Raw genomic sequence first — 24,189 nt, forward strand, 5'->3', positions numbered from 1 at the left:
ACTGGCCGATCCATTCTTGGACATGCTCAACCCTTATCGACTTCCCATTGGTCCACGTCGCTGCTGAAGTGGCTGCCATGTTTTGGTGCCAACAAATGCCCCCTGAATTTCAAAGGCTTTTATCACTTATGATACGAAGCGTTTGGAATTTGAATCGGCCTAAAATTGTAATTCAAATTTTAGTAATAAATCCTTTTCCCAACCACCTGCTTTAATGGTTATCTTTCCCAATTAAAGCGGCGACTACACTAATCCGCTATTACATCCAACAAGTATTTAGCTTGATACCCTCTAATCCCTAAAATCATTCTTCTTTCCTTAAACTTTCTATCTCTGAAATTCTTTCTCGGCGAAATCGTTCCTGATGTCCTCTATGGCTCCTAAGAAAACTAAATCAACTGATTCCACCTCTATCCCTCAACCTACCGATCCTTCAACTCATGGCAACATCATAGAAAAATCCCTAAAAACTCTATCTCCTTACAAATACTGTCTCAATACCCTTATCGATCTTCGTATTGACTTCAAAGGCTTAGGTCCTGCTTTCCCTGATGAAGCTCCTTCATCAATCTCACCTTTCTATCCTTTGGCCGACGTTCTTCCATTCCTTCAAACCTTCCCTACTAATGAAAATGGCAGTTTGCCACACTTTCATTTTAGAACATGGTATAGCCCAAATGATGCTTGGATCAATTGGGTCGACCGAGTTGGAGCTGTGAAGGGAGAAATATGGAAGGATTGTGGCATATATGATGCCATTCAGCTAAGTAAAACTAACATCGCCCAAGACAGAGCCTTGATGATAGCAGCCATGTTTAATTGGTCGACCACCACCAACTCCTTACACTTGAAATGTGGCATGATGGCTCCAACCATTCAAGACGTGTGCTATCTGACCGGCCTCAAACCCTTTGGGATTGATGTAAGTACCTTATTGGTTGAAAAGGATTCTCCTTTCATCTTCCCTTCAAAGCAAACTGGAACCAAATCATCTGAATCCTCTTATGGCAAATACTTAACTTCTACCATGGATCCTCGCGTCCTTGTGAATGATGCTGAACATATTGCCTTCTTGTTGGCGTGGATGAACAAGTTTCTTCTATGCGTACCGGCCTTTCAAGTCACAAAGGATTACATTCATGTGGCCGTTGCCCTTTCAAGAGGTAAACACCTTGCTCTTGCCCCCCTGGTGCTTTCTCATTTATATAGAGGGATTTATGACTTGCTTACCTCCAACTTCGGACGCTATGGTGGTCCCCTCTGGTTATTTCAAATTTGGCTTCAAGTGTACTTTCCTGAACTCGGACCTGTGGTAAGGCCTTCGGCCAATGACCCATTACTTTCTGTAAGTTACGCATCAGCCGTACCTAAATCCCATTCATTTGGAGATTGCTTCAATTTCTTTTACTCCGGTTGTGAACAGAGGACTATCAGCCAATTCCTTCCATTTTCTCATTGCTCACAAGCTCCTCGATGGCTGACTCCTCCTCAAGGAGTGTCTACCAAAAAATCAGCTGATAAGCATTCGGCCATGTGGGCTAGTTTCTTACTTCCAAGAGACCTTCACTTCAACACTGGCCCTCTAGGCACAGTAAACTCAAAAGTTGGAGTTGAGTTCTACAATCCAAACCAACTTGCTAGGCAATTTGGTCTGACTCAAATGATCCCCATGCCCCCTTATTTCTCTTTCAACAAAAACTTCCATAGGCGTGTGGTATTTCCAGATGACTCCTATGTAAAGAGCGTGTCCTCCCGGTTCTCAAATCTGCAAGCCGGGTTCCAATTCCAACCCTTCATCAAAAACCCAGCCTCAGATTCTAGTTTTGATCAATGGTGGTCTTCTTACATTACTTCTACAAGGACGGCTGATAGCCAGTCCCTTATTGTTAAAATATTGGAATCTTTCAAGTTCATATATGTGGCCATTGAAGGGGCATTCGTAATTTCCCGGGCCGTTACCCCAAAGAAGATGCCTCAAAAAGATCCTCCCAAAGATAAAAAACAAACGGCCAAGAAACTCCCTTTCTCTCAGCCAACAGATGCTCCAACAAGGACCAATAAAGAGAGAAAAGCTAAGGCCAAAGCCACTGTCAGCCTCCTCAAGGGTACGATCTTCCTTTATTTATATACATATATATATATATATATATATATATATATATATATATATATAAACTTTTAATTGAAATTCTCTTACCCCCCTCTTTTTTTTTTTTTTCGCAGATTCAGACAGTGGAACTTTATCAGCCTCGCTTAATCCAGAAGACGTTGAGCCCCAAGATGATGAGATTTCCTCCAGCCAACCTCCTTAGCCTTCAATAACTGAATCATCCATCATCCCTGATGTTCCTCCAATTCCTCCAAAGGTAAATTTTTTTTTTTATCTATTAACATACAAAGACAATCATATCGGCTCAATTGTTAGCCAATATTGATTTCTAATTCTCGGCCACAACTATTATTGGCCGAAACAAACTTTAATAAAGCTTCCATCTCCAGGGGAAAAGAAAGAAATCAACTGCTCATGGCACTTTAAAAAGAACAAGATTGAGCAAACGTAAGAAACAGGAAGTGGAAGAAAATCTAGAAAACCCTCATCCTACAGAAGACGTGGCCGATGATCCCGTAATTAATGTGACTGACACTCCTTCTGATCATTCCTCAGATGAAAAAGAGGTAAAGATAACTGTACTTGAAATTTCCAAACTTTTCAATTAATATGGTCCTTAATTTCTTCTCTTTTGCAGCAATCTCCTCTTCTTGACTTGGTCTATAGCCCAGTTAGAAATTTCAGCCCTCTGAAGGATTTTCATGATCCCATTGAGGTGCCCTTCAATGTTCAAGTCACTCCTGCTAAAACTTCATCCCAGGGAGATAGCACAGCGGTTCAGCCAGAATTTCCTCCTCCAGAAACCAGTCATCAGCCACTCTTAGTGACAAACATAGCCGAATCATCTAAGGTATTGACTATCTCATGTCCCAAAAAAAAAAAACTTAAGATCTAATCTTTCCTCATTTTGTCAGGTTGTGTATGAGAAAACTCAAATTATTCCTAAATTTCCTCCACAAAAAGTTCCTGCTTCATCTCTATTGGCCTTGAGCAATTTTTTTAAGGATGTAGTGGCTTCAGTGACCGAAGAGAAAGAAAGTGAATCTTCTGGAGCCACCCCAGTCACTTCAACCAATATCCCTATACAATCCTTAGAAGAGACCAAAAAATCTTTACTTGAGATCTTGAAAAGGGATGCTGCTGATCTTCCTAATTTTGAAAGTGAACTCACAGCAGTGCTTTTTACACTCAGCCAGTACCCAGACTTTCCGGTTGATCTTCAAGCCACTATTGCTACCTTTAAAGGCCAGCTACCAACTCTGACCGATGATATTTTCCAAGCCAATGAAGCAATCAACCAATTCAACAAGAGTAAAAACAGGAAGAATACCCTTGCTAACCAATTGTTAATTCAAGCTTCCTCCTTTGAAAGAGTGGATACAGAGTTCATCGGCCTTGAGGAAAGAGAACATGTCCTTCAGAAAGAGATTGACCAGATCCATGCTCGTAAGGCCATCTTGTCTGCTGTAGCTGCCACATTGCAGTTTGAAGCTCAAGACCTTGCTCACGAGCATGCAAATCTTCGAGGAGAATTACCTCAATTGGAAGAGTCAAAGAGGCAGGCCATGGTGGCCTTCAATCGATCCTTAGTTATTTGGGCCGATTTCAAGGAAAAATTTGCAAACATACGAATTTTTTTTTTTATATTAGCTTCCTTTTGTGGCCATCTTAGTGTATGATCTTTAAATGATGTAATCTTTTACACTTCAATGAATAAATGGCCTTTTTTGTTACTCCAAACAAACATCAACATTCTAGCGAGAAAGAATTTATTAAAATAACCAAATCAGCCTAGAAAACTAGGCCGATTTTTATTACATAAAGGTACACATGGTCAGCCATAAGTACTGGCTAACACTAATTTTCCCTTTCAAAGATTGCCGGTACGTACCTCTTGAGGTACTTGCCATTAATGGGTTAGTCATGTAATCGGCCACTGAAATATTTCAGCCTATATGCTCCTCCACTTAAGACTTGATGGACTAAGTATGGCCCTTCCCATTTTTGGGACCACTTCCCATATTTCCTATCGACTTTACCCACTGGCAAAACAACTTTCCAAACCAAATCTTCTTCAGCAAAAGACTTAGGTTTTACCCTCTTGTTGTAGATCCTCATCACTTTCTTCTTGTGAGCTATGATATGATCCAAAGCATCCCTTCTAAATTCATCCAAATCTTCCAATTCTACCAACATTGCTTGAGTATAATCAGCTGGAGTTAGATTATTTTGAAAAGCAACTCTGGCTGATTTAACCTTCATCTCCATAGGCAGAACAGCATCATGACCATAAGTTAACATGTATGGTGTAACTCCTGTGCCTGTTCTTTTTGAGTTCCTATAGGCCCATAAAGCTCAGACAAAGTCTCATGCCACCTTCTTGGCTTATCTTTGATCATTTTTTCAATGATCTCAATTAGAATCTTATTTGAAGATTCGGCCTGGCCATTTGCTTGAGCATAGTATGGCGTAGAGGCTGACATATGAATATTCATGTTGTGGCCGAATTGTAGTACATCAGTTGCTTTAAATACTGTTGCATTGTCTGAAACAAGTGTTTCTGGAATCCCAAATCTGTGGATGATGTTTTGCTCCATGAAATTAATCACTGTTTGCTGATCAACCGCTTTGCAAGCCTTGGCCTCAACCCATTTAGTAAAATAATCTGTGGCAACAATCACCCAGTGATGGCCTTCGCTTGATGGTGGATTAATTTTACCAATAAGGTCAAGGCCCCAACCTCTGAATGGCCAAAGTTTGATTATTGGCTGTAATTCTTTTGCTGGTACATTCTGAATCGGCCCGTGTCTTTGACAAGCTTGACAACCTTTTGAGTAATCTATGCAATCTTTTCTCATTCTCGGCCAATAATATCTGTAACACCCCCAAATTTTCCACGCATAAGTTGATCAGGCTTATACACAAAAAACGAGGGATATCAAAAACAATTGGCAATATACAAGCATGGAATACAAAATGATGATAATAAAAGAATTTAGACAGGAAAGGAACACTAAATAATACAACATCCATCCATCCTTTATTTAAATACAGTACTCCATTACAACTTGGAAATCCTATGTCAAGGATCCCTAAATATAAACCTGAGAGTTCAACGTCAAAAGTAAATAAAAACTGAAGCTGAAGTAATACGTAAAACTTCTACCCTGAACTGGATCGTAAGAGTAGATGAGTTTGGATGGTGGTCCCACACTGCTAACCTCAACCTTGGAACGGGTACTGACCGTATCCTGAAATAACAACAATGGTGGGTCAACCCCACGAGCAAGTCCTCTCTACTATGACCCAAATCAGAGAATCAAATAAATTAATCATTATGAATCGGATGAGTACTATATCTGTATACATCCTACGGGAACTATCCGATGTATAACATGACCTCAACCAGAATAGACGGTGATCACTTAGACTCACACTAGGTGGTCAAGTGTCGCCTTTCCCTACCCGGGAAATCAGCTATTATACATGGTGCACGGTACTGACAACACAGACTATAACGAACTACACAGTGATAACACCTCTCAAAGTACTGATGAATATACTGAGCATATCAATTAGGCAACACATGCCAACAATATTAATAAATATACCGAGTATGTCAATTAGGCAACACATGCCAATAATATTAAACCACATACCCCGACAGCCACACATCTGTCTATCGCAATGAATGCATAAGGTATAAATGAGTCTAAACTTATTAGCCAGCTCACATGGTTCTATATGGCAACTCATCCATATAATATAAATGTGACATAATTAAACAGTCCATTTATTTCCTGAAATGCACACAGCATAATAATCATGGTTTATATACGATTAACAGTATAAATATTCCATAATATATAATGGGTTATTTATATGAATAAAACCAAGCACTAATTAATTTAACATTAATGGTTATTACAGTTTAATAAAATAATACCATTAATAGTCGTTAAATTAATTACATATGTTTACTAGCGATTCGCACTTTAACTGATACAATTAATATTTAGAAATATTAATCGGACAATTATAATAGTTGACGAGAAATAAAATAATAATATAATGTCCCGTTAATTCTAAAAATGCCAACCCGAGGCCCCAAAATGTATAGTGAAGGTCCTGGTAATGACAAAACAGTCCCTAGGGGTATTCTGGACTTTTCCAGCAGCTGCAGAGGCCCTTCACGCGCCCCCACGCGCCTCTCAGAGCTCCCCACACGCGCCGCCAAGCTTTCCCACTCTCCCACGCGCCTCCACGCGCGTCTGGCATCAGCAACGCGCGCGCACGCGCTCCCACGCGCGTCTGGAGCGTTCCACGCGCGCGCACGTGCTGCCACGCGCGCACTAATGGTACCTTGCTGACGCGACGGCTCCTGATTCGGTGGTTGCATGGACTTGTTGTGGGTGCGCTACACTGGATAATTCTATCTTAGTTCTTCTAATCCAAGGGTCCTGGTTCGCGCGTGCACCATTTTATGGTGTATTGGACTACACCGAATCAATCTGCTGATTAGTTACTCATCTAACGGCCGGATATCCATGCGCACAGTAACTATAGTGCGCCGTATCACACCGGATTACTCCGGTCATCTCCCCCACTGCCGGCGACCGGAAAACTCGCCGGAAGGTCGCCGGAAATTGCAGAAAAGCCCCGGAAAAATCTAGAAAATTCTAGAAAAATCCCTAACGCCTTATTTAATTATTTTCGGCCATTATTAATTTCATAGGATATTAAATAAATATATACCATCCTATATAATTAAAATTTCATTAATTTAATAAAATAACATTAATAATTTATTAACCTCCTAACCTTGGCTCTATGCATAAAAATAAACTAAACAATTAATTTATTAATTCAAAGGGGAAAAGTAGATAATAACTTGCCTTTTTGGATTTAAAATAAATCCGCCGGTTGCGCGTAGTCGGGTAAATTCCCTACACCGGTCCAAACTCCTTTCTTTCTCTCTCTTCCTTTCCACACTTTTACAATGGCTCACTAGAATTTATAATTTGTGTTTAACTCCCTTTCTTTCCTTCTAAGGTAGGCTAGCTAATTTATATACAAATTATATAATATAAATATTACAAATATCTATTTTTGTATTTAATTAACCACATTCCCAACCATATGGCTTTAAGTCTACCCATACACATTAATGAAATTCTATCCTAATCTCTAATTTCATCATGACATTGATTTTAATACTATTATTATTATTATAACTATTATTATTATTATTACTAATATTATTATTAATAAACTTTTATAATTATTATTATTATTAAACTAATATAATTATTATTATTATTATTACAAAATAATACATTATATCATCATAATACTTTATAACGCAAATATAATACTTTTAATTAACTAATAATGATTAATATAGGCATAACCAACAAATAAAATTATTAATAATAATACATGCATAATTAAATGAATAAATTTACTATTTTAACATACACAATTAATTTACATGCACATTTAAATGAACTTAATATAATAATGTAGCATGCACAATAATAAGTAAAGAAATCCTCACATAATTGAATTTTTTAAATAAACTAAACTCTTTAATAAAATACGGGGTATTACATTCTCCCCCCCTAATAACGGAATTTCGTCCCCGAAACTCACTACATACCTGTATTAAAAAGCTCTGGATACTTGGCACGGATAATATCTTCCCGTTCCCAAGTAGACTCTGTAGCACTATGATGACTCCACTGTACACGTACTAATGGAATAGTCTTCGTGCGCAGTATCTGATTCCTACGATCGAGAATACAGTAAGGTTGTTCCAAATAGGTTGCATCGGGTTGTAACTCAATCTCACCCACATCAATGTGTTGGTATCGATCTTCTTCCCGTAGAAATTTTCGCAGCATAGATACATGAAAAACATTATGTACCCTATGAAGATTATCTGGTAGAGCCAGACGATAAGCTACTGCCCCAATCCGATCTGTAATCATAAAAGGACCCACAAACCGAGGCGATAACTTACCCTTTGACCCAAACCGCATTACTCCCTTCATAGGAGAAACCTTAAGCAAAACCTGATCACCAACCTTAAACTCCAAAGCACGAGTTCGACGGTCAGCATAACTTTTTTGTCTGCTTTGAGCTGTACGCATCCGATCCCTAATGATAGCGATCTTTTCTGACGTGTCCTTAATAAATTCAGGACCCAAAAAGCTGTTCTCACCAACTCCAAGCCAACAGACAGGAGACCTACACGGTCTACCGTACAAAGCCTCAAATGGTGCCATACCAATAGTTTTCTGATAACTATTGTTATAAGCAAACTCTGAAAGCGGCAAATATTCCTCCCAATTGCCCTTAAAATCAAGAACACATGCCCGCAACATGTCTTCTAAAATCTGATTAACTCGCTCAGTCTGTCCATCTGTTTGAGGATGATAAGCAGTGCTAAGATAAAGTTCTGTACCCAAAGCCTGCTGAAAGCTCCTCCAAAATCCTAATACAAACTTCGGATCTCTATCTGATACGATGGACAATGGTACTCCATGAAGTTTCACCATTTCTGCAATATACAGTTTAGCATACTGTTCTGACGTAAAGTTTGACCGAACAGGCAGAAAGTGAGCGGACTTGGTCAATTTATCAACAATGACCCAAATAGAGTTGTGATTATGCTGTGAAGTAGGTAATCCCTCTATGAAGTCCATGGAAATACTCTCCCATTTCCACTCTGGTATGGGAAGTGGCTGTAACGATCCTGGCGGTCTCTGATGATCAATCTTAATCATCTGACAGGTGCTACATTTAGAGACAAAGATAGCTATATCTCTTTTCATGCCGGCCCACCAAAACTGGCGTTTCATGTCCTGATACATCTTGTCTCCCCCTGGATGTACAGAGAACTGAGAAGTGTGTGTCTCTCTCATCACAACATTTCTCAAATTATCAGCTGAAGGCATAATTAAACGTCCCTTGTACCTCAATCCTCCATCGGTCCCTATAGAATAAAAAGGAACATCTCCGGAGGCTAACTCCGAAACCCGATCAATACACTGTTGATCTGAGAGTTGCGCTTGAATGACCTGATGAATGATAGAAGGAGTTACTACCACACATGCCATAAAAGCGTCTGCTAACTCATCAACAGTCTTCAAAGCATCCCACTCTGTTGCAAACAAAGCTGAAAGGCTGACATAGGGTCGGCGACTGAGTGCGTCTGCTACAACATTCGCCTTCCCTGGATGATACTGTATAGAGAAGTGATAGTCTTTCACGAACTCCAACCATCTGCGCTGTCTCATATTCAGTTCCCTCTGTATGAACAAATACTGTAGACTTTTATGATCGCTAAACAATCGAAAAGTCTCCCCCAAAAGATAATGTCTCCAAATACGCAAGGCAAAAACCACTGCTGCGAGCTCTAGATCGTGAGTCGGGTAATTAAGCTCATGAGGCTTAAGCTTCCTAGACCCATAAGAAACTGGTCGCTCTTCTTGCATCAACACACAACCCAAACCCTTCAGAGAAGCGTCGGTAAATACTAAATACTCGATTCCACTCTGAGGTGTGGCTAAGACAGGTGCATAAGTTAACTTACTCTTCAATTCAGCAAAAGCAGTCTGACAAGAATCATCCCATACAAATGGTACATTCTTCTTAGTCAGATGAGTAAGTGGACCCGCAATTTTGGAAAATCCCTGGATGAACCTGCGATAATACCCCGCCAATCCCAGAAAACTACGAATCTCTGTCGGTGAGGTAGGCTGTCCCCACTCCATAACGGCCGCAACCTTGGCTGGATCTACTGCTAACCCTTCTTCTGACACTACATGTCCCAGAAATTTGACCTCTTTCTGCCAAAATTCACACTTCTCAAACTTCGCAAACAACTGATGTTCTCGAAGTGTCTGCAATACTGTGCGTAAATGTCTGGCATGGTCCTTCTCCGACTTAGAGTAAACCAGAATATCATCAATGAAAACAATGACAAACTGATCTAAGTATTCTCTGAATACTCTATTCATCAAGTCCATAAAGACAGCTGGAGCGTTCGTTAAACCGAAAGGCATAACACGAAACTCATAAGATCCGTACCTCGTGAGAAATACTGTCTTTGGAACATCTTGTTCTCTGACTCGTAGCTGATGATAACCAGACCTCAAATCGATCTTTGAGAAGTAAGTAGCTCCCTTCAACTGATCAAACAGGTCATCAATTCTGGGCAACGGGTACTTGTTGCGAATAGTGACCTTGTTCAGTTCTCTGTAATCAATACAAAGACGAAGAGATCCATCCTTCTTCTTTACAAACAGTACTGGTGCTCCCCATGGTGAAGTACTCCTGCGAATAAATCCCTGGCTGAGCAACTGCTGAATTTGATCTTTCAACTCTCGCATCTCCACTGGTGCCATTCTGTACGGCGCCTTAGCAATAGGCGTAGTGCCTGGAGCTAAATCAATAACGAAGTCTATCTCTCGACTCGGTGGCAAGCCTGGAATTTCCTGGAATACATCCTGGAATTCCTGTTCTACCGGGATGCTGTCAAGAGATACCGCAGTCGCTTCCTGTGAGTCCTCCTCAAGAACGACTAAATAAGTGCTAGGCCCTCTATCAGGTTGTGGTACAACGAGAAGATACATCTCCTGTCCTGGTATAGAAAATACAATAGACTTTTCGTAACAGTTAACCTGAGCATGGTACTGAGATAACCAGTCCATCCCAAGTATAACATCATACGAATGCATATCTAATACTAACAAATTTGCAAGAAATCGAAGCCGGCCCATATCTATAAGGATATCACCGCTACACTCGCGTAAAATTGCGCCAACTCCCAATGGTGTATAAATATTAAGAGGTTGGTCACATAACTGAGTCGTCATACCAGATAAGATAATAAAAGATCTAGACACAAAAGAATATGATGCACCCGTGTCAAACAGTATACGAGCAGTTCTACCATGTATAGAAAACATACCCTCAATAGCCTGAGGAGCCTGCGCATTATATGGCATGAAGTTATAAACTCTGCCATGATGCAACTGCTGTGGAGGTTGTCCCGGAGGAAATGGTGGTGCTGGAAGTGCCGGAACATTTTGAACTTGCCCACGTGGCATCGGTGGGGCCGGTAGAGGTAACGACTGATTAGGTCTCTGCTGCCCATACTGTCCCTGCTTAGCTTTGGGACACATCTTGGCCGGATGCCCAATCTCTCTACAGTGATAACAACGTCCCGTAAAAGGACCTGCCTGCCTCCTCTGTTGACTTCCCGACCACTGTTCCTGTCCGGTCTGAGGTATCCCACCTTGTCTACCCTGATTAGGGACTCCATCCCTCTGCACATCTGGGTTTCCTTTGTTTTTCTTCCAAGGTTGATGTCCTTGAAATCTACCCCGATCATTAGACTTGGTACCACTGTTGCTTCCTTTCTCCACTGTCTGGTAGTCTCGGTTAGCCCGCTTATCTCCCTTGGACTTCCGGTAATCACTCCTCATCTGGCAGTTCTGTAAGGCGGCATTAACCACCTGGATATAAGTAGTATATGCAGGACTACCTATGATCACCACTTTAATCGGCCATATCAACCCTTTCACAAAGCGGTCTTTCTTCTTTTCTTCCGTATTGACCTCCTCTGGTGCAAATAATGACAAATTAATGAACTTCTGTTCATACTCAGCCACAGTCATATCCTCCTGTTGCAGATCCAGAAATTCAGTCTTCATCGCTGATCTTACTGACATAGGAAAATACTTGTCGTCAAAGCGAGTCTGAAATTCAGCATACGTCAATCTGGTCCTCTCATCGACAGTAGTAATAGACTCCTACCACTACAATGCATTGCCTATCAGCATAAACGTAGCTAGCATCTATTTCTGCACTTCGGTACAGATTACCATCCGAAGATGACGCTCGCTCTCCTGTTTCCACTGATATGCTAACAAGACATTTGTGGACCCTGCAAATGTCGGTGGATTCCCTCTGATAAACGAGTGACGAGTTTTATCCCATGACATTGGCTGTGCCACTGGTTCAGGAACAGGTACTATCGGAGGAGGTTGCTGGTTTCGTAGAGCAGATGCTACTCCTGCTGCCACAGACGTGCAATGATATCAACAACTTGAGGGGAAAATTCCTGATTCTCATTTTGAGTTGGGGAAATACTGCGATGCTGGTTTGCATTCCTTGTCCCACGTCGAGACATCCTTCTTTTAAATTCAGAAAAATCTAACGTCAGTACATTATAATGGACCGACTAAAAGAATACAAAGACCCTAATACTTAGGCTCTAATTATCAGAATACACAACGCGGAAGTATAGTAATCACAGATCCCTAAGACACTCGAACCTGGAATGCTCTGATACCAACTGTAACACCCCCACATTTTTCACGCATAAGTTGATCAGGCTCATACACGAAAAACGAGTGATATCAAAAACAATTGGCAATATACAAGCATGGAATACAAAATGATGATAATAAAAGAATTTAGACAGGAAAGGAACACTAAATAATACAACATCCATCCATCCTTTATTTAAATACAGTACTCCATTACAACTTGGAAATCCTATGTCAAGGATCCCTAAATATAAACCTGAGAGTTCAACGTCAAAAGTAAATAAAAACTGAAGCTGAAGTAATACGTAAAACTTCTACCCTGAACTGGATCGTAAGAGTAGATGAGTTCGGATGGTGGTCCCACACTGCTAACCTCAACCTTGGAACGGGTACTGACCGTATCCTGAAATAACAACAATGGTGGGTCAACCCCACGAGCAAGTCCTCTCTACTATGACCCAAATCAGAGAATCAAATAAATTAATCATTATGAATCGGCTGAGTACTATATCTGTATATATCCTACGGGAACTATCCGATGTATAACATGACCTCAACCAGAATAGACGGTGATCACTTAGACTCACACTAGGTGGTCAAGTGTCGCCTTTCCCTACCCGGGAAATCAGCTATTATACATGGTGCACGGTACTGACAACACAGACTATAACGAACTACACAGTGATAACACCTCTCAAAGTACTGATGAATATACTGAGCATATCAATTAGGCAACACATGCCAACAATATTAATAAATATACCGAGTATGTCAATTAGGCAACACATGCCAATAATATTAAACCACATACCCCGACAGCCACACATCTGTCTATCGCAACGAATGCATAAGGTATAAATGAGTCTAAACTTATTAGCCAGCTCACATGGTTTTATATGGCAACTCATCCATATAATATAAATGTGACATAATTAAACAGTCCATTTATTTCCTGAAATGCACACAGCATAATAATCATGGTTTATATACGATTAACAGTATAAATATTCCATAATATATAATGGGTTATTTATATGAATAAAACCAAGCACTAATTAATTTAACATTAATGGTTATTACAGTTTAATAAAATAATACCATTAATAGTCGTTAAATTAATTACATATGTTTACTAGCGATTCGCACTTTAACTGATACAATTAATATTTAGAAATATTAATCGGACAATTATAATAGTTGACGAGAAATAAAATAATAATATAATGTCCCGTTAATTCTAAAAATGCCAACCCGAGGCCCCAAAATGTATAGTGAAGGTCCTGGTAATGACAAAACAGTCCCTAGGGGTATTCTGGACTTTTCCAGCAGCTGCAGAGGCCCTTCACGCGCCCCCACGCGCCTCTCAGAGCTCCCCACACGCGCCGCCAAGCTTTCCCACTCTCCCACGCGCCTCCACGCGCGTCTGGCATCAGCCACGCGCGCGCACGCGCTCCCACGCGTGCACTAATGGTACCTTGCTGACGCGGCGGCTCCTGATTCGGTGGTTGCATGGACTTGTTGTGGGTGCGCTACACTGGATAATTCTATCTTAGTTCTTCTAATCCAAGGGTCCTGGTTCGCGCGTGCACCATTTTATGGTGTATTGGACTACACCGAATCAATCTGCTGATTAGTTACTCATCTAACGGCCGGATATCCATGCGCACAGTAACTATAGTGCACCGTATCACACCGGATTACTCCGGTCATCTCCCCCACTGCCGGCGACCGGAAAACTCGCCGGAAGGTCGCCGGAAATTGCAGAAAAGCCCCGGAAAAATCTAGAAAATTCTAGAAAAATCCCTAACGCCTTATTTAATTATTTTCGGCCATTATTAATTTCATAGGATATTAAATAAATATATACCATCCTATATAATTAAAATTTCATTAATTTAATAAAATAACATTAATAATTTATTAACCTCCTAACCTTGGCTCTATGCATAAAAATAAACTAAACAATTAATTTATTAATTCAAAGGGGAAAAGTAGATAATAACTTACCTTTTTGGATTTAAAATAAATCCGCCGGTTGCGCGTAATCGGGTAAATTCCCTACACCGGTCCAAGCTATTTTCTTTCTCTCTCTTCCTTTCCACACTTTTACAATGGCTCACTAGAATTTATAATTTGTGTTTAACTCCCTTTCTTTCCTTCTAAGGTAGGCTAGCTAATTTATATACAAATTATATAATATAAATATTACAAATATCTATTTTTGTATTTAATTAACCACATTCCCAACCATATGGCTTTAAGTCTACCCATACACATTAATGAAATTCTATCCTAATCTCTAATTTCATCATGACATTGATTTTAATACTATTATTATTATTATAACTATTATTATTATTATTACTAATATTATTATTAATAAACTTTTATAATTATTATTATATTATTATTATTATTATTATTATTAAACTAATATAATTATTATTATTATTATTACAAAATAATACATTATATCATCATAATACTTTATAACACAAATATAATACTTTTAATTAACTAATAATGATTAATATAAGCATAACCAACAAATAAAATTATTAATAATAATACATGCATAATTAAATGAATAAATTTACTATTTTAACATACACAATTAATTTACATGCACATTTAAATGAACTTAATATAATAATGTAGCATGCACAATAATAAGTAAAGAAATCCTCACATAATTGAATTTTTTAAATAAACTAAACTCTTTAATAAAATACGGGGTATTACAATATCCATATCTGCGAATTAGCCATCTCATTTTAATCCCAGCTTGGTGAGCCCCACAGCTGCCCTCATGTACCTCGGCCATAACCTGAAGTAATTCCTCCTTGCTTATGCATTGTAGTAAGAGCCCATCTTCTAACCCTTTTCTGTATAGATCCCCATCTAGAAGCACAAAGTTGATCGCTTTTCTTTTAATACTTCTATCAGCCTTGATGTTTGGATTTCGAAGGAACATTATAAATGGTATCCTCCAGTCATCGTCGGCCAAATCTTCTACATCAATTGTCCAAGTATCAAACATAGTATTTCTCAATTCGGCCGATGGCAAAGATCTTCGTGTTATCTTTATCAACTGATCTTCTATTCCGGCTGGTACTCTTATTCCAGAGGCTGCTTGAGCCATGCTGTTGGCCTCCTTATTCTGCCCTCTCGACCAGAACTTAAGTTGAACATTATCAAATTGATTAATTAATGAAGTGGCCAGAGAATGAAACGGCCTTAATTGCCAACTTAGGCACTTAAAATCTTCAGAAATTTGGCTAAGGACTAAGTTTGAATCTCCCAAAATCTTTACATCTCTAACAGCCATTTCAATTAAAATCTCCAGGCCGATTATAAGTGCTTCATATTCGGCCTGGTTATTTGAACATTTAAAATCTAAAAAGAAAGAGAATGAAGCCTTTCTGCCAGCTGGCGAAATAATAACAATACCTGCTCCTGCTCCATCAGCCGTGCTTGATCCATCAAACATCAAGATCCAAGGAGTCAGGAATATAGCTGATGACTCCAATTCATCATAAACCCATGGATCAATATCAGTTGAAGGATGATCGGCCAAAAAATCAACCAGAACCCTTCCTTTTACTGATTTTTGTGAGACGTAGATAAAATTGAATTCCATCAAAGCCAAAGCCCACTTACCTATTCGGCCAGTGATCAATGGCCTTGATAGCATATACTTGATTACGTTAGTCTGACAAAGAATGTAAACATCAACAGGCCGCATGTATACTCTCAACTTCATGGCCGAATAGTACAAAGATAAACAAAGTTTCTCAATTGAGGAATATCTGCATTCTACATCAGTCAGTATTCTATTCAGGTAGTAGACAGCCTGCTCCTTTCCATGTTCATTGTCTTGTGCGAGCATACTACCAATTGATTCTTCTGCTACCGATAAATAAAGCTTTAACGGCCACTTCTTTCTTGGAGGCATTACAACCGGGGGGTTTGCCAAATACTCTTTTATTTTGTCAAAGGCGTTCTGATGGGATTCGTCCCAATGAAATTTCTCATGTGACTTTAATTTCACTAAAGTCGAAAAGACATGCACTCGGCTAGCATGGTTAGAAATAAATCTTCTAAGAAAACCTACCTGGCCGAGGAACCTTTGCACTTGTTTTTTGTTCGCTGGGGCCCTAGCATTTATAATAGCTTTGACCTTGTTCTGATCAACTTCAATACCTCGTTTATGTACCAAGAACCCCAAGAAATTCCCGGCTGAAACTCCAAATGCACACTTCAATGGGTTCATTTTCAATTTGTGAATCCTCATCCTTTCAAAGGCCCTTTTCAAGTGTTACAAATGCTGTCTCTTGGCCGATGATTTCACAACCACATCATCTATATAAATTTCCATGAATCGGCCAATCATATCATGAAAGATAGAATTCATTGCCCTTTGATAAGTAGCCCCGGCATTTTTCAGGCCAAATGGCATCACAATCCACTCAAAAGTACCAATTGACCCAGGACATCTAAAAGCCGTTTTATGAACATCCTCCTCGGCTAAATAGATTTGATTATAACCTGAATGGCCGTCCATAAAAGACAATATTTCATGCTTAGCGGCCGAATCAATAAGTTGATCGGCCACAGGCATTGGATATTCATCTTTTGGAGTGGCATTATTTAAATTGCGAAAATCCACATAAACTCTAAGTTTGCCATTCTTCTTCATTACCGGAACAACATTAGACAACCATTCAACATACCTAACTGTTCGAATAAATCCTACCTTAAGAAGTTTTTCAATTTCTTCTTTAATTTTGAGCATTACTTCCGAAGACATCCTTCTTGGTGGTTGTTTATATGGCTGAAAATCTTTCTTGATCGGTAATCTATGTTCTACCAATTTTCTAGACAGGCCAGGCATCTCTTCATAACTCCAAGCAAAGCAATCCTTATATTCATTTAATAATTTAATCAAATCGGCCTGGAATTTAGGCTCAAGCAAAGCACTAACAAATAATGGCCGATTATCTTTTTTAGTACCAACATTTATTTCCAATAAAGGATCTTGCACCTCTGCTTTATTATCTTCCATCCTGGAAGGGGCTGACTCCAAATCTTCAAGTTGGATTGCATCCAGCTTTTCGAAACCTTCTTCAATTATATCGGTCGTGCTGGCCGATACCTCTTCATATAGTTGTTCTTCTCTGGCCAGTCTCTTCTCAGCCAGATATGCTTTCAGTCTGATGCAAGCGGCCCTGAAAGCTTGCCGCTTCTATTCTTCATTGGTTTTGTGATTCATCAGTAACATCTTCAATGTCCTTGATGGTCGACCTGAAAATATCAATTTTCGGCCGAGCTGCTTCTGACAATAATTCTTTAATATCAGCATTAATTAAATTCTTCTTCATTGTTGCCGCTGCTGGTCGTCCCATCCTGTTAATGCCAACAAATTTGATAGGTACAACAGTTTCATCATAAAGTGCAGCCTCAGCCGAATACACCCTAGCTATAAAGGGTTTGTTATCGGCCTCAACAATTTTTACCTCATTTCCATCCCAAAAAATCAACATTTGATGCAAGGTTGATGGGATGCACATGTTAGAATGAATCCAATCTTGGCCTAAAAGGAGATTATAGGCCGCGGTTGAATCAATGATAAAGAAAGTCGTAAAGGATGTCTTACCGCCAATAGTAATTTCCAAAGGTAGAATACCTTTGGTGTTACTAGATCCTCCATTAAAACCACTGATGGCCACGTCGGTTGGAACTGCATCATCCATGGTTTTACCCAATTTCTTCAAAGTAGTTGATGGAATGACATTCACCACCGAACCATTGTCAACCAAAACCCTATTGATTGGCTGACCCTCAACCCATACTTTAACATACAACGGCCTCAACTGCTGTGTCATGGACAAAGGTGGTTTTTCTAAAATGATTTTATCGGCCTTAGATGGCTGATCCTGAGAGATCAATCCTATCCCGGCCGATGAACTTGTCGAATCGTTCTTCATTTCTGAAGATTCAGCCTTTTCCTCCTGCTTGGCTGACTCAACATCCCTGTTCACCGTTGGTTCTATCCTTGCTTCAAACACAGAAGGCAAAACAAATACCATGTTACAATTTACCTTATCCGGGAGAGAACCAAAACGAATTCTGTACTTGGCCGCATGCTTTGGATCCTGGTCGGGCTGATCATCTTTTTCTTCATAAAAGCATGCCTTATTCTCAAATGATGTAGCGACCTCCATGTCTTCAGCCACCACTGGTTCATTTTTTCTTTCTAGTTGATCATGGTCGATCTTGTCTTCTTTCCTTTTGAGTTCTGCATTTTTCCTTTGCATCCTCCTTTTTTGGGTACGTGTAGGAGGCTGCTTAGGAAACTTTGGGTAACTTACTCGAGTCCATCTGCCATGGTCAACCAGAGGAGGTCTAACCGTTCTTACACGGCTAGATTCTTCTCCTTTTTGAACCCATATTTTTGACTGAATTGTTGGTTTCCTTTTGAAACTAGGATAAAAATGTTGTTCTGTCAGGACTCTATCGGCCAACGATGACCGAATGATTCTCACTACCCTCGGCCCATTTTCTCTAAATATTGATCGATTGATTTCTTCGTGATTCTGTCTAGGCTGATGGCCTAACCTTTCATGGACACTATGCTTTCTGGTTGATTGGAAATAGCCCCTCTTGTCTGAGTCATTCCTTCGGCCTTTGCAATTTGGACAACAACCATGGTTGATGAGGGCAATTTGAGCTTCTCTTAACTGAATTTCCAAGTCCTTAACTTTCTGCTCATCATTACTGGCCGATGAACTACCAAGAACTTTTGGTAATCTTTCCTGTCTACCATTATCAGCGGCTTTTTCAGTTGCCAGGCTGATTACATTGGTACTGACAATATTAGGAAATGGATCGCCATCGACCCCCATTACATCTGGCTTCTTTTCAGGGAATTTCAATACACCTTCATCAATAGATTTCTGCAATTCATTTCTAAATACATAACAATTGTTAGTAGTATGATTCCATGAATTATGAAATTTGCAGAACTCTCTTCCTTTTAAATCATTGGTAGATGGTATATTGTGTCCTTTTGACAAAATGATTTGTTTGTCGGCCAACAAATGATCAAAAATTTGTTCTGTTTTGGCCAGATCAAACGTATAAACCTTACCAGTATCAGCCGTACCCTTCCTGGCCGATGAAGTCGATGGCTGAGTACCACTGGTGGATACATTTGGTTTTGTTAAAGCGTCACATACATAAGGTTTCTTTAGAATGACTTCGGCTAAATTAGCTTCAAAATCTTCCTCTTCAACCACATCAGTTGAATAAACTTCATAGTTGGGGTCCCTATAGTACGTACCTTTAGAGGAATTTTTTCGTTCTTTCTCCTCTTTGAGAACCAACTCATACCTGGTAGCTTTCTCGGCCAGGTCATACATGTCACGAAATGGAACTCTTTCAAACCTCTTCCGAAGTTCAAAATCAAGGCCGTTCAAAGCCAAACGAATGTACTCCTGTTCTGGAAGAGGTACACGGCATCTTAATCTTGCTCTCCTGAATCTTGCAATGAATGTCTCGACCGATTCACTAGGCAATTGACTTAGCCTGGATAAATCGGCCAGAGTAGGTTCTGTCTCCGTACGGTAGAACTGATTGTGGAATAATTCCTCCATCTGTGGCCAATTAAAAACAGAGTTAGGAGGTAGACGAATATACCATGAAAAAGCTGCCCCTGTCAAAGAGTTAGGAAAAAGTCTCAATTTCAACCACGGGCTAACACTGGCCTCTCCACATTGAACCGTGAATCGGCCAATGTGTTCCACGGTCGATTGATTCCCCTCTCCACTAAAGGTTACAAAATCAGGGACTTTATATCCTCTAGGGAACTCAACTTGGTCTACCACTTCTGGATAAGGAGTTCTATAAATTGGTCGGCCGGCACCTCTAAGTTCCAGGCCATATTCTTCTGTGAGTAAATCAGCTAATTGTCTTCTGTCTAACATGACTTGAGGTGGCTGATTTAATATTGGTGCTACCTGATTAAAAACTGACGGCTGATTAGCCGTTGGTTGATAGCAATTCAGCCAATCATGTGGCTGATTAGCCATATTCTGCCCCCCGAGCCCTACCTGTGGCGGCACATGAGTATACAGTGGGTTCGGTGGCCTCCACCTGATCTGATTGCCCCCCGAGTTCAAAGGCATCCGAGGAGGGTTTGGTAGAATTACCTGTGGCTGCGAACCTACTACTGGTGGCTGATTAGAACCTGCCAACGTAGGCTGAGGATAGCTTTCTGCCCAGGTGAATAGCGTATGAACCGGCTGACTTGATGTTGCACCTGGTTGGAGTGTCACTACTGGCGGCCATGGCTGTGATGTTTCAATGGCCCTCTCTGGCCGAGCAGCTTGTGATAGATTCGGCTGAGAAGCCGATTCCTGATTGTTGGAGCTGCTAGCTTGAGTCGGCTTGTTCAAAATAAAAGCTGAGAGTTGGGACATATTTTCATGCAAGTCATTGTAGCGTGCTCCCATCCTTCCCATTGCATCTACCAAGGAGCTAACCTGTGCTTGAAGTACGGCTAACTCATCAGTAGGACTTGCTGTAGAGTTCTCAGCCTGTACTGGCTGATCGCCTTCCTCTAAATCTTCATCAGTAGCCACGGCCTTAGAATTTTTTTGTGGGCCGCGGCATATTTACCTCTTTTATAACACTCTAGTAGTGTCCCACCGGGCGTGCCAAAACGTGTTCGCGCGGTTTTTGTTCCCTACGCCGGTCGATGGACTCTTCGCGGGCGTGCCAGAGTATTTGTACAAAATACCCAAAATATGTAATTGAACACCAGCCTATCCCTTTTTCCGATGGCTGACTCTCAGGCGATTGTGTGGGAGAGAGACTAGTAAGAACTCCCAGCAAGGTTCTTTTATGCCTTGTTTGTAGCAAGGACTTTTTAGAGTGTCTAAAGAAATGTAACGGCTGATGAATGTTTGAATGGATGGAATGGCCGAGTGAAGGCAGGCGGCAAGAACTTAATCGATCGCCGGCCGAACGTGATGGCGAGAACTTAATCAATCGCCATCAGCCAAACACAATGGCAAGAATTTAATCGATCGCCACTGAAACGTGATAGCAAGAATTTAATCAATTGCCATCAGCCAAGTAATGACAAGAATTTAATCAATTGTCACTACGATTCAATGGCAAGAATTTAATCAATTGCCATTGAATTGAAAGCCTAACTAAAATTGCGTAATTAAAATTGGCATAATTGAAATTGAAAGAAAGTAAATGGCTGAATTGAAATAGTTGACAATGATCTAATCAATTGCCATTAAATTGAAATAAAGAAATTGATAGGAAAAAATGACGTAGAGTCAATTGAAAACATTTTTAGTTGAAATGCATGTTTTGTGGTGGTGCTGGACAAATTGGAATAGGAATACAATACTTCTATTTATAGAAGTTCTATCTCAACTTATTTTCCTAAGTTATTGCTAGAAAATCTCTATTCTTTTCTTCACAATTTGAACTCAGTCAAATCCTATTGTTATTCTGCTTCCTTTCTTGTTTTGTTTCAGTAGGAAATCTTTGTAAAAACAACCTTCCTCGATTTAATCACATGTAAGTTGCCGAGATATTGCTAAAACGTTGCTAGAAAGTTGCTGAAAAGTTGCTAAGTTCTAGCAACTTCCTTTTATAAACTTGGCAGCCGTGTTCTATCCCAAGTGGCCCATCCTTTAGCGCCATGTCAAGGCCACTTGTCACAATTAGATTTGTTCACTTCATGTTGCCAACCTTCTATACATGTCTTCAAAGCTTTCCTTCTTTCATCAAACTAAACTTCCTATTTTATAGGAATTTAGTTATTGAGTTTCATCCAAACTCTAGCCTTTTCCTTTTCTGTTAACATCCCATTTTGAAAAAAGTCAAATGTGAGTTGCTATATTTCAGCAACTGCCATATCATTAGGTGGCTGAAATATATCTTTCTATATTTGCTCCTAATATCTTCAAACTGGCCGATCCATTCTTGGACATGCTCAACCCTTATCGGCTTCCCATTGGTCCACGTCGCTGCTGAAGTGGCTGCCAAGTTTTGGTGCCAACAGTATATAAAATATATATTTTTAAATTTTTTTTAAGAAACTAGCGGGTGCGTCATTGTTTCCATCGCCTGTGACTGCTACCACGTGGCCTTTCTGCTTCAAACATTGCACCATCAGATTATCAGAAGCTTGTCAAACGGGGATGATCTGGTCATTATACGGATAGACTCAGCCTTTAGCATTCTCTCTTCGTGTGAGTAATTTCTGAGAGTTGCACCTTCTACTATTGCATCATTTGCATCTTCATAAGGTTTAAGAATACCACATTTAATAGCTATAGCTTTTGCAGTGAACATATTGTCTCCAGTGATCATTTTGATTTTCACTCCAGCATCCCTGCACGACTGTACTGCTGCTCCAACACCTGGCCGGCATGGGTCTTTCAAACCCAACAGCCCTAATACTGTCAGTCCTGTTTCTTCGAGCTTTTCATTGGCATGTGAACTTTCTCCTATGACTTTTTTGCATGCAAACGCGATGCATCGCAGGCTTTTTGCTGCCATATCTTTAATAATTATTTCAAACTGCATTCTCTATGAATCATCCATTGCCATGATCGTCCCGCTTCTCACGTAATAATTTGAGCACATTGCCAGAATCATCTCTGCTGCTCCTGCAGTATTCAAATCAAACACGGCCCAAGAGAGAATGGCCGACTCTGTTGGACTACCAGAAATTTCAGGAGTTGATGTAGACACTGGTCTATAAACTTCTCCTGCAGTATTGAAACAAATACCTTCTTGTAGCAGTTCCAGAAAATTAAGGGCTATTTCTGATGATGTGTTGTCCTTCACGTCCTCTTTTCCGAGCCAAAACTCAGTGACCTTCATCTGATTTAATGTAAGCGTGCCTGTTTTGTCTGTACAGATTGTTGTAGCTGAACCCATCGTCTCACAGGCAGAGAGTTTCCTAACCATGGCATTGTCAGCCATCATTTTCTTCATCGAATAAGCAAAAGTCGGAGTAACAGCCAAAGGCAAACCCTCTGGGATTGCCACCACAACTATTGTAACTGCTGCAGCAATGATACGCACCATGACATTCATGATCTCATCAGCTTTGGTCTTGCTGCCATTGAATTCCCGGTGCCCGCTTTGGTCTTTAGTATGTCCTGTGAAGTAACGAATCTGCAAAATCGCGAGCATGGGAATAGCCACCAACAAACCGATCTTCCCAATATAAGAAGTCAGCTTGTTAAGGCGATCTTGCAGCGGTGTCTGCTCGTCCAAGTCATGGCTTATGGAGCTCATCATCTGGCCCCATACTGTGTTCATGCCTACTGCAGTGACAAGCATGCGACCGTAGCCATCCGTCACCTTCGTACCAGAGAGCAGAAATGGATTTGTGGCCTCGGTGACTTCAACATGGTCGCTTTCACCTGTCATGCTAGATTCATCGACCTTCAACGAGTGCCCATTCAAGAACAACCCGTCTGCAGGAATCTGATCACCAATATTCAAACAAGCAATGTCACCCACTAAAACTTCAAAGACTGATATGGCTTGGCGCCTCCCATCTCTTACCACATCCACTTTGATGTCGCTGCTCTCCTCCGACAGCTTCTGGAACTGTCCGCTCTGCTCGAAGTTGCTTACACAACTGCAAGTATGATGCTCCCTCCATCATACCACCCTTCCTTGAGACCATGCTGCTTA

At 40.3% G+C, this 24,189-nt stretch overlaps 1 protein-coding gene across 1 annotated transcript; it reads right to left on the reverse strand.

Moving 5' to 3' along the window:
• Positions 1-4,027: 4,027 nt before the first annotated feature.
• On the reverse strand, positions 4,028-16,723 carry LOC132301253 (uncharacterized). The gene is made up of 4 exons (XM_059798525.1): positions 15,773-16,723; positions 15,183-15,628; positions 4,592-4,852; positions 4,028-4,448 (listed from the first exon to the last, which is right to left on the reverse strand). Exons 1-4 carry the CDS (start codon positions 16,721-16,723, stop codon positions 4,028-4,030), a joined length of 2,079 nt encoding a protein of 692 aa, XP_059654508.1.
• Between the last annotated feature and the right edge of the window lie 7,466 nt (positions 16,724-24,189).

The sequence above is a fragment of the Cornus florida genome, unplaced genomic scaffold (genome assembly GCF_030987335.1).
Source record: "Cornus florida cultivar Cherokee Brave unplaced genomic scaffold, ASM3098733v1 CherokeeBrave_3.0.0_Hap2_Chr03, whole genome shotgun sequence".
Classification (NCBI taxonomy): domain Eukaryota; kingdom Viridiplantae; phylum Streptophyta; class Magnoliopsida; order Cornales; family Cornaceae; genus Cornus; species Cornus florida.

What these genes read in the sequence shown, in the direction of transcription:
- LOC132301253 (XM_059798525.1), bottom strand. Translation starts at nt 16,723, where the DNA reads ATGAACCCATTGAAGTGTGCATTTGGAGTTTCAGCCGGGAATTTCTTG. An exon ending in AGATTTTAATTGAAATGGCT is followed by an intron (nt 15,629 to 15,772) that starts GTTAGAGATGTA and finishes GTTCAACTTAAG; the next exon opens with TTCTGGTCGAGAGGGCAGAA. An exon ending in TATGGATATTGTAATACCCC is followed by an intron (nt 4,853 to 15,182) that starts GTATTTTATTAA and finishes TTGGCCATTCAG; the next exon opens with AGGTTGGGGCCTTGACCTTA.